Raw genomic sequence first — 11733 nt, forward strand, 5'->3', positions numbered from 1 at the left:
CACAACCATCGTCCCAAACCAGTCCTGGCAGCCTGTGCTTCCAGGAGTCCCACGGTGCGCTGGGGATGGTGGTGGAGCTAGTGGGTCCACCAGGCCTTCTGGAAGGTAGCCTTCCTGCCAGGGCTGCAGAGCAGCAGTGTGGGCCTCCTGCTGACTGCTCTCAGGATAAATCCAAAAGTCTCCACCGTTCCACATCTTTAGTTGACATAGAAAATGTTTCTGTCTATATGTAAGTAGTTAACAGAAGCTATATTTCTGCCATGTTTTAAATATTAACATTTTTTAGAATAACATTACACCATTCTCTTCAAAGTAGAGCAAACCAAAGCTCAGTAACACTGCAATTTTTAAATTGTTTTTTTCGTGCACTCTTACATAATCTAGAAGAATGCACAGATGGGCACAGCTCCATCCATCTGACCCATGTACTGCTCAGATCAAGGTGTGTGAGCATGCTCAGACCCCAGGACAACCTTGTGTTCCTCTGAGTCAGCATCCCTCTTAGGGGGACGACTTCTCTCTCTAACACTGTAAGCCACCTTTCCTGGTCTCATTTTTCCTGGTTGATTCAATAAACACAAGGTCCATGCATTTCAAGCCTGTGCTGTACGCAGCCCATACCACATAGCATCCCTTGAACAGTACCTCACTTGAGAACACTGCTTCCATTCTTAATTGACTTCTGGAGTTCTAATGCTTCGTTATTGGGTATAGGCACTGACTGTTTTGGGTATTTATCGGGGAATGGAATTGTCAGGACACAGGAAGGATTCTGCAATATGTCAGCGTTCTCAATTGTCCATCAAAGAGACCCTAAAACTATGTATCATTATATCCGAGTCCATGATTCCCTTCGATTTCCTTCCCAGAATTTTATCTTGATGTTGTTTTATTTTCAAAACTTATAAATTGATGATCATATTTCTTTTTAACCTATATACAAATTGAACTGACATTTATATTTTTGAAAGTTATGTTTTATCTATTTACTTACTGTTTATTTATTTGAGTGCAGAGAGTTCGTGGTCTTTTGAATATAGAAAGGTCTTCCCCCCCCCCTTTCATTTTTTTTTCAAGACAGGGTTTCTCTGTGTAGCCCAGGCTGGCTTGGAACTTGATTTGTAGACCAGGCTGGCCTTGAACTCACAGAGATCTAGCTGTCTGCTTCTGCTTTCCAAATGCTGGGATTAAAGGTGTGAGCCATCATTTCTAACACCAGTATTTAAGGTTGCTTTTTTTGGGACATCTAGACATTTTAGCTGTTTGGGGTACTTCCATCATAGTTAGACTCTGAATGAATGCAGCCTTAGTTTTTCTTCAGGAAGCAGAGAACAGGACCAGTGTGGGGAGTGAGGTGGGAAAGGGGTAGCATTGTCCGGCAGAGCTGGGGAGTGTAGGATGGACATGAAGCTCTCATATGGACTCCCCCATAGTTCGGTCTGCAGACCTCTTGAGAAGTCTTGATATATCTCCAGGTGGGTCTGTGCAAGTTTGCAGACCCCCCACGCTGATGATGATGATGATGATGATGATGATGATGATGATGATGATGATGATGGGAAAGGGGATGCTGCACCATTCAAAGATGAGATTGAGTGAATTGCAAAATTCATGGAGTGTAGAAGGGGAATCCTGAGCAGCGGGTCCGTGGGGTCTGTGCTGAAGGGCTGGATGTAACCTTTAGGTAGAGGGGAGCCTGGGGTGTTTTTGAGGATGTAACCTTTGGGTAGAAGGGAGCCTGGGGTGTTTTTGAGAAGGTTGCCAGTGAAGTGCAAGTTGGGCATCTTGCAGAGCTGGACCTTTTGAGGACCCAGGAGGGGGTTGCTGCACCTGAACAGTTGGAGTGACAGTATGAGGACTTGACAAAGTGATGGGCTGTGCTTTGTAGGACATCAGGTCACATTAAGGTTGTTAAAGGTTGTAAGGACTCCAGTAAGCATTTTTTTTTTTTTTTAGCTTGACTCCCAGCTTTTGAATGATCCTCTGGTTGCCCAGACTCAGACTCAGCTTGGATCAGTCAGTACTTCCCCAAGTGTGGGCGAGGCTCTTGTAGTGGTACTTGAGATGTTTACACATGGAGCTTAGGGTAATAGAAAGCAGACCAGACGTGACCCGGAGGAACTCCAGATGCATTCCGATGCCCTCTGAGTCCTGCCAGCACTACAAACACCTCTCTCCCGGAGCCACTTCCTTTGGCAAATCCTAGTTGTAATATGTGAATAGGATTTAAAAACTGCTGTTTTCATAGAACTTATTTCTGATATCCCAGGCTGTAAGCCCCCCTCCCCTTTTTTTGGAGCTTTAATATACAGTTTTTTTTTAGTCTAAGCAAACTGATTACACTGAGAAAAGTTAGCCAATTCTCCAGTCATGTGGGGGTAACAATGTAGCCAGTGGCCTGACCAGTAGTCAGAAACATCAGTGACAATTTGGGGGGATTCCAGCCTGGGAAACAGTAGGTTAGACTGTGCAGCAGGAAGGGGCCCATGCCAAATCTCAATATAGCAAAACTGGGGCTCTGGCTGGGCTCTAGGAGGAGGGGTGTATGTGTCCACTGCTGTCTTCAGCCATTGCCTGATGTTCAGCTCCTTGCCTCCCACAGAGATCCGCACGCAGCTGGTGGAGCAGTTCAAATGCCTGGAGCAGCAGTCAGAGTCGCGGCTGCAGCTGCTGCAAGACTTGCAGGAGTTCTTCCGCAGGAAAGCTGAGATCGAGCTGGAGTATTCCCGCAGCCTGGAGAAGCTGGCCGAGCGCTTCTCCTCCAAGATTCGAAGCTCCCGGGAGCACCAGTTCAAGTGAGAAGTTGGCTGTGGGTCCTGGACTGGGAGGTGGTGCTGGGCAGGAGGGTTGTTGGCAGATGCAATTGGCGAAGGAGGCCAAAACTGGAGGAGGAGGCCAGGACTGGGTCTTGACCTGCAAGGTCCTGCAAAGGTTCTGCAGTCTCCTCTTGCCTCCAGCAGCGAGTTGCTCTCATGTACCAAGTAAAGGTAGAGATGGCTTCTGTGCAGAAAGGTGCTGTAGACAGTGATAGTGAGCTGGAGGGGCTGCATTCATTTATGCCCAGCTGAGACTCTACCGCCTTTCAGCACATCCTGGCTTTATCTAGTTGGGTTTTACTTGGGTACCAGCTTGCCCGCCATGTCCTTAGACTGTCTTCTCATGGACTGGGTCCACAGTCCATCCCTCTTCCTTGCTGTTCTGGAGGACCTCAGAACACACCTCTACCTTCTTATTATTTAGAACACAGGAGCCCTTCTACCTTAACTGCTCACACCTTGAGCTTCCAGGCCCCAGGCTCTGTCTGACCTGGCGGGGTTGAAGACCTCTAGTTACACACTGAGCTCTTGCTGGAGCTGTCCACAGGGGTGTGCACAGCGGGTTTCATCCCTTGCCTGTGCTTCCTCTTGATTTGGAAGCAGCTCCTCCCTCGTCCTAAGTGCGAGCCTGGGGGAGAGGCAAGAGGGCAGTCCTCGAGGATACAGGGATCTTCTTTCCTCATCTTGTCTGTAATGAGTCCTACTAGCCCCTCATGCGTTCATTAACTTAGCCACCTGATGGATGGGAGCCCCCACTGGCAAGCAGGTCAAGTGGGCTTCTTATCACACTATGGAAGTCTAGGGGTCACCCAGGACAGTTCAGCTGGGGTAGACCCTCTCCATGAGGCTATGATGATGGTCCAGTCCTGATGGCTTTTGGAAGTTGAGTTTTCTATCCAGGCTCACACACCTTCGGACCCAATGCTGCTTCTATTCATGGGTTCCAGGCCATGCTCTGGTCTGTTAGACTGGAGGTCCTGAGAAGCCAGGCTGTCCCATAGATTCTTCACCTAAGGGTGCTCAAGCTGCCAGGTTTGCTTCTCGGGGTTAGAGGAGAGCCCTGGGGCTTGTTTCACTGTCATTGCAGGAAGCCTCGCTGAGAGCAGAGATAGGACAGATGGACAGACGCTGTGAGCGAGACTGAGGAAGGAGATGGGAGGAGGGAAAGAAAAAAGAAGGAAGGAGGGGAGAGTGGAATTTATTAATTCTTGGTTTGTGCATTTCATTTGAGAGAATTGGATCAGAGAGGGAGTTGATTTGTTGAAGGTAGGACAGGTTAGGGACAGACCTGGGACAGGACCTCATGTCCTCTAGATCCAGGTCAGGGGTTTCCTTTTGTGCTATGGACCACTTTCCCTATGGCCCAGGCTTTTCCCAATCTGCCTGGGTTTGGGGGACGTTTACAGCTGTGGAAATTTAGGACCGGACTTAGCTGGGGTGAGTTCTGTGTGACACTTGATTTAAAGAAAGGACTAGGGGCTATCATGTAGCCTAGCAGGCTAAGGGGCTTGCTGCCAAGCCTGACAACTTGATTTTGATTCCCAGAGGCCATATAGTAGTAGGAGTGAGCTAACTTCTTACAAGTTGTTCTCTGACCTTCACAGGGTCTGATGCTGGCTTTCAGGTCTCCCCTGGGGATGGTTGAACATTTGTAGAGTGGTTCCAGATTGTCCTTCTTCGCTGACCTGAGATGGGAAGGATGTACAATGGGAGTGCCACAGAGCTAGTACCCTGGGCTGAGACCTTGTGGATATGCACTGGGCTTCAAAGACAGAAATGACAGAGAGGCAGGCTAGTGAGTGAGGTTTCGAGTACCTAGTGGAAGGCTTGACCCATGGTTAGCACTAATGTCGACTGAATAAATGTCCAGTGGTAGTTAGGGTTTCCATAGAGGGGGGTGTGTCTTTTGACTTCCTCAGATTGATGAAACATTTGGTGCACATTGCTCTGAGGACAGTGTGAACTTGACTTCTATCTGGGGAATGGGGACCACCAAAGGGATAGTGTATAAGGCGTGGCCACATAGAGTCTGAGGACCCCCTCAGCCTCTGCATCAGAAGCTCTGGGGCATCAACAAGCCTTTCTGGGGGTTCTGGTCACCAACCACTTTGATGGTTTTCTAGATGACAAATAGTTCTCAGTCTTCTCATAGGCTGCACTAGCCTACCTTGTCACCAGCATAGGAGTCACAGTCTTACCTTTTCCGGAGCAGGTCTGGAGGAGCCTGGCTTTTCCTTCTCTGAATAGGAGAAGCCATGGTGGGTAGCATCTAGGGGCGGCTGACACTGCTTCTCAAGTAGATGGGTGGTCTGGTCCAAACAAGTTAGATAGGTCTGGAGAGACAGGGAATTTCTGTGACCAAGACCTTTCTTCCTTAAGAAATGCATATTCTAAAGCACCAATATTTGGTGGGGAAAGAAAGGAAGGAGAGGAAGAAAAGAAGGAGAAGAAGGAGGAGGAAGAGGAGGAGGAGGAAGAGGAGGAGGAGGAAGAGGAGGAGGAAGAAGAGGAGGAGGAAGAGGAGGAGGAGGAAGAGGAGGAGGAGGAAGAGGAGGAGGAGGAAGAGGAGGAGGAGGAAGGAGGAGGAGGAGGAGGAGGAGGAGGAAGAAGAGGAGGAGGAGGAAAGGAGGAGGAGGAGAGGAGGAGAGAGGAGAGGGGAGGAGGAGAGGAGGAGGAGAAGGAGGAGGAGAGAGAGGAGGAGGAGGAGGAGAGAGAAGAAGAAGAAGAAGAAGAAGAAGAGAAGAAGAAGAAGAAGAAGAAGAAGAAGAAGAAGAAGAAGAAGAAGAAGAAGAAGAAGAAGAAGAAGAAGAAGAAGAAGAAGAAAGAAGAAGAAGAAGAAGAAGAAGAAGAAGAAGAAGAAGAAGAAGAAGAAGAAGAAGAAGAAGAAGAAGAAGAAGAAGAAGAAGAAAAAGAAGAAATTCTGGATTTGGGGACCACTGACTATTCTGGAACTCACTGTGTAGACTGGAACTCACTGTATAGATAAACTGGCCTTGAACTCGAAGATTCTCACACTTCTGACTCTTGGGGGCTGGGACTAAAGGTGTACCTCACCATGTGCAGAGTGCCAGCGTAGTGTGTGGAAGGCTGAGCAGTTTGTGCTAAGTAAGCCTGTTGTCTTCCATCTGAAAGCTATCTGGCAATAGACTTTCCTCTCCCCAAGATAAGAAGTTAGATTTTACAAACTAGCTCTCCCTGGGGTCCCTGTTGCGAGGTTCCACTACACAAACTCCAAAGTGTAATGACATTCTCCTCAAACAGTGCTCTGTATTTGGGGATCTTTTATTTTTAGTCCTTTGGTGTTTGGTAGTTTTTGCTTCTCAGGGGGAATATGCCTCATGGCATCCCCTGTCCAGGGTTAAGTAATGCTGTGGTTCACAGAGAAAAACAGCAGGGAATTCTGTTCAAACACACTAGGAATATCTGGGGTGGGGGGGTTGTGGAGCCAGAGTTTGGGAAGAGCTGGGCGGTGCTTGGCTAGACACCACATAATATTCTATAGATCTTCAGTACCAGAACAGTTGGGAGAGGGGGAAGTGTGGATCCCAGAGAACAACTGACTTCATTTCCAAGAAAGTGCTTTTTATTGGGGAAAAAGTGCCGTGGTTTGCACAGCTGCAGTATGTCTCTAAATTGATAGTATAATTGAGATTTAGCCTTCCGGGTTATTGCTTGAGAGAGGAGCACTTTTGCAATGTGTAATTTGAGACTGGTGTGTAGAGGATCTGGGCAGAAGGGGTGAGGAAGCCCTCAGGTTGGGCTTGTGTCTCTCGATCATTATGACTGCTCAGTGGTCAGAATCATAGCAATAAGCGGTTCCAGGTTCCCTCGTGCCTACCTAACCCTGTGTGCTCTCCCAGGTGAATAGCGGCCATCTTATGCCACCTACATGATAGATGCAGGACAGATAGTTCTTATTTTCCTAGTTGAAACTAATAAGGGTTAGGGAAATTAATTTGCCTAGGGCCCAGCTGTAGTGCAGGTAGTACAGGCAGGGTTCGAATCCTGGCTTATCAGACTCCAAATGCAAAAGCACCTCTGGCTGGGCTGCCACATGGCAGATCCATTCCCTCAGCTCTCTAGCTCTCCGCCTGGGTTAGTGCTTTCTGGGACTCACCTATCTAACCAGACCTGTTCAGGCACCAGGGGTCTGAGAAAGGTTCTTGTGAAAAGCCTCTGTTCTGGCTCGGCTAATTGTGGGTCTCACAGAGCTCAGGTCAGATTTGTAAGGAAGCATGCAGTTTGTAGATCTGGCCTGCCACCTTCAGCCTGCTAGGTACTTGAAAGCAAGGGGAGCATTTCTTATCTCTCTGTCTCTTTGTGGTTATCTCTGCCCCGGTGTCTCTCTGTCTCTTCTCTGTCATAACACAGTGCAGAAGGAAAAGCTCACTGGCTCTCCCTGAGCCATAACTTAAATTCTCTTTCAGCCTTGAGAAGAAAGCCTTCTTGATGCTCACACTAGTAACGCCTCTCTAATCTTCCAACAAACGTCAGGCGTCAGCACTGGCCTAAGTATATATAATGCTGTTTGTTTCTCTTATAATTACCCTTCTCAGTTACCTTCTATTTATGGCGAGCATTTAAAAAAAATGACTAGGGAAAGTTATTCATAAAACACCTTCAGAAAAAGACGGCAGACTGGGGAGATGACTCTGTGGATAAGAAGGTTCTCTGTTCTCTAATGAAGACCTGAGTTCAAATCACAAAACCCACGTAAAGACCAGGTGAGGTTGTACATGCATACAACAGAGCTACAGAGAAAGCGGAGGAGGAGGGTCACTGAGGCTGCTTGTCAACCTAGCTCTAGGCTCAGTGAGAGACCTTGCCTCAGGGGATAAAGTATAGAAAGAAAGAGTAGGAGTCCTGCTGTTCTACACACACACACACACACACACACACACACACACAGATGCACACATCATGCACACACAAATCATGCACCAACACATACACATACCACACACACCACACACACACATACACCACATACACACATGCAAGCACACACAGATCATGCACGAACATGCACAAACACACGCACATACACCACACAAGCACACACACACACACACACACACACACACACACACACACACACATTTAAAATGAAAGGCAGATACTGAGCCTGGGGTTTGGAATGCCATAATCCTGATGTCAGCCCCGACTCACCCTGGGGCCGTCTCCAGTTCCTTATAGAAAATTATCATCTTCCCTCACTTTTACCTCCCCACCCCCAGCTTCTATCAGCTCCTGTCTGTCACACTTACTATTGTCCTTGTCTGCCCCCCAACACCTATGACATCTCTCTTTCCTGCACCTGTTTCTCCACCATGTCACCTCCCCTTCCGTCCTCCATCTTTTGTCATCTCCACTGTCTACCTTTCTTTTGTGTACCCCATCTACCGTCCACCTTCTCTCCGCCCATCCGCAGCCCATCATTTTCCATCAGAGCTACTTCCCAATACGTCTAGTTTCTGTCTTCTGCCTCCCATCCTCCACCCCATTATCTTCTTCCTCTCTGTCACCCACTCTCTCTCCCATCATCCACTGCCTTCGGCACCCTCCACCTGTGTTACCACAATGCCCTTCTTCTTCTATGGTGGGGTTCTTGAGGCTCCTTATGAGAGCTACAGCTCCTCCTCTTCTTCTTAGTTTTCCATATGGTTCTCATGGCTCCCACATGCATTCCCTGGAATCCCCAGAGATCATAATCGGGAATTACAAAGCATTAACCAGTCTGTGAGTCATTTGTGTGTATGTATGTTCGTGTGTGTCTGTGTGTGTGTGTGTGTGTGTGTGTGTACACAATATATTTATTTCATCTGTGTACCAATAGCACTCTGTTTTAGTATTAAGAATGATGGTAGATTTAAAGAGTGATATTTCTGTAGGAGTTCAGTTCTTTCTCTGTCCACTTAGGTGGGTGGAAGATAGTGGACTTTAAGGATATATGACCTTATACTTTGTAAATTCATCCATCAGCCTTTAGCTTATGCATCTTTCTAAGAATTCTGGTGGGACATAGGGAGTCGGGGCATGCGTCATTGTCTCCAAAGGACCGAGAAGGGACTTGAAGGCCAGATGCGGTGGGGTTATCAGGACACACAGTTGAAGGGTGAAATAACTGGCCAGATGAGCCTTCGGTAGGCCCTTCCTTTGCTTGGTTCTGTATACACCACATGTCATGCCCATTTTTCTGTTAGATAAACCAAGGCACAGAGGTTCGTACTAGAGAAGAGGGTGAGGCTACCCAGGTGTTTCCTAATGGGGAAGAGGTTTTCATTTCAGGACTTGACCGAAGATGGGGATCTGGTGCTGGGTGTCAGGTGCAGGGGTTTATGCTCTCCAGATCCCAAGATCCCAGGACACTGGGTTTAGACCCACGTGCCTCCTGGGTTCTGCAGGCTTGGATCTAGGTTTTGTTTGCTAAGCGGAATTTTCCAGCCCCCAGCCGGGAGGCTGGCAGAGCTAGCTTGCTGCTAATTTCATTTTCCTAACTCACCAGCTTGGCAAGGTTTGGCCTCCCAGCTTCAGTCTCCTGGAGCCTCATTCCCACCTCTCTTAGCCAAAGAAAGCGAGCAAGCTGTGACTCACCAGAGATGCTCATTGCTAGTTCCTAGCCATAAGGAAGAAAAAATATGTATCTGCGGAACTTCTGCCCTTATGTCCTAGCTCTGCCGCTTCTGCTTGCTGGGGAACGGCTTCCATGCAAGAGGAGAAAAGCAAAAGTGTTAGCGTGCCTGGGATGAGGGAAGACTGGCTGGCTCACTTCATTTTAATGTCTTCTGAAAGGGGGACTGCAGCAGGGGGACTTAGCTGAGTAAGTTAGATAGCATCCTGGGGGCCATTTTGAAAAAAAGAGCGGGTGACCCCAGGAAAAGGAGAGAGGAAGCACAGGTTTCCCACACTCCACCCTCATCTGTCACCTGTGCTCTGGAGATTGTTTTCTGCAGTCCTAACATAATGCTGATGGTGTATAGAATGAGGCGGCGGGCACCCCAGGACCCAGCAGCCCCATCCACCTGCAACCTCCAGCTGCACCATCCACCACTTCCGCCGCTATGTACCTTGCTTCCTATACGTCACTTGTCTTTACTTAGTTTCTTAAATGCATGCACCAAACTCCTTGCCCCTCAGAAAGGCCACCCTTCTAGTACTTTTCCTTAGCTGCCTCTAATTCGTCTTAGAAGCCCACCTTACCTCTCTCCTCGTAGACTTCACTGAACCTCGAAGTCAGGTCTCGAGACCCTTGCTCTGAGCCTCTATGGCGCTGCATGCCTCTTCATTCTAGCACTTTCTGGCCGTCTAATTCTACATTCACCTGGGACACCTCCAGTGTCGCTGTCTTCCCCCAACATACTGTCTACTATGTGGAGAACACAATGCTCAGGGCCATCTTGGAGCCTGGCCCTGCAGAGTGCCCAGCAGGAAGACATGGCACCGATGAGCCGCTGAATAATAACCAGAGAGCTCTTTTCTGGTGCTTAGTGACATGGTTTGAATAGCGAGGCCACACGCATAGGCGACCTTTACATGGTTATATCCATAGAGGGTAGACATAGGCAAGGACCCCTCCCAGGGCAAGTTGTCTTTTTGTTTCACCTTGGTGGCTTTATTTGGGCCTGGTCCCCTTCTACAGAATGACCAGCTCCAACTCTCATCCTGGCTGTGGACAGCTCACCTGATGTGTTCGTTGCTTTTTGGTGACTTATGGAAGAAAAAGTTTATTTTTGTTGGCTTAGGGTTCCAGGGGGAAGTCGATAATGGCTGAGGATTCATGGCAGCAGACAACCCGAGCAGAAAGCTGACAGGTTATGCCTTCAATCACAAACATGAAGCAAAGAGTGAGATCTGGAAGTGGGCTGAGACTAATCCCCCTGAAGCCTGGCTAGTGATGGGTCTCCACTAGCCAGGATGCACCTTCCCAGAATGCACCTGACCAGGGACCAAGTGTCCACATAGAGGAGCCTATGGAAGACATTTCTCATTGGAGCCACTTTGCCCAGCATTTAGTTGGCCTGAGCTGGGCCCCACACATTTGTGTGTCAAAAGGACAGGGAGGAGATGGGAAGGCAGCGCTGGCTGTTTCCCGTTCGAGGTGGAACTTCAGAGTAGGTGTGCTGCTCAGAAGGCAGATGGGTTCATTCTCCATGCCTGTCCCTTCCGTGTTCCTTGGCACGGGAGTGGGAGAGTTGCCTCTGTGATTGCAGCCGAGTCAGACTCTGGGGGAGGGGATTGTCTCTCATCCCAGCCAAACCTCTAACGTGTTCTTCATGCTCCAAAGGCTATTTCTGCCTCCCTGGGTGCCCAACCATAAAACAGGTGTCATGCTGGATTCTCTCTCCTCAGCTCCCATCCTAAACCCTCTCAGTTGGCCTCCCAAGTCCAGTCAATACCCAGGTCCTGGATCCCTCAGCTTCTCCCTTGGCCCTGGATGTCACCACCTATTCTCTCAGGGTCCCACTCTGGATGGACAGTTCATCCCTTTACACACACACACACACATACACACACACACACACACACACACACACACACACGTTTAACTTTAGGTCCTTCTATGGCTCCTGATTACTTCAGGATGCATCTTAAACTCTCTAATAACACTTAAAGGCCGCTTGCTGTTGGTTTCTACCTTCTTCACCATATTCACCAGGTACAATTTGCCACCCTGGGTCTTATCCCAGAGCATCACATGTGACTCCTCAGCTGCCTGTCAGCTTACCAGCATGCCCTTTTCAACTTTTTTTCTGGTCTTTGGGCCATATTTCTTTACCCAGAAGGCTCTGCCTTGGGGATGTCCATGCTAGCCTTTAATCCCCCAGTCTAGAAAGTGCTTTCTTTAAAAAGATATTGATGAACACCCGACTTCTGCATATGGTATGGGAAAGGCTCTGAAGCCTCTTTCCCATGAATG

General features: G+C 48.5%; 1 protein-coding gene across 3 annotated transcripts in view; it reads left to right on the forward strand.

Annotated features, from left to right (window-relative positions):
• The window catches only part of SRGAP3 (SLIT-ROBO Rho GTPase activating protein 3), a gene marked incomplete at both ends in the record, with an annotated part of 211084 nt that overhangs the window by 105171 nt on the left and 94180 nt on the right, over positions 1 to 11733 (forward strand). For all 3 annotated transcript variants that reach the window (XM_080914537.1, XM_080914536.1, XM_080914538.1), the window contains one exon: positions 2603 to 2795. In XM_080914537.1, the coding sequence (XP_080770663.1) occupies positions 2603 to 2795 (193 nt within the window). The remainder of the gene's footprint in view (positions 1 to 2602; positions 2796 to 11733) is intronic.

The sequence above is a fragment of the Micromys minutus genome (assembly GCF_963924665.1).
Source record: "Micromys minutus genome assembly, chromosome: 3".
NCBI classification, from domain to species: Eukaryota; Metazoa; Chordata; class Mammalia; order Rodentia; family Muridae; genus Micromys; species Micromys minutus.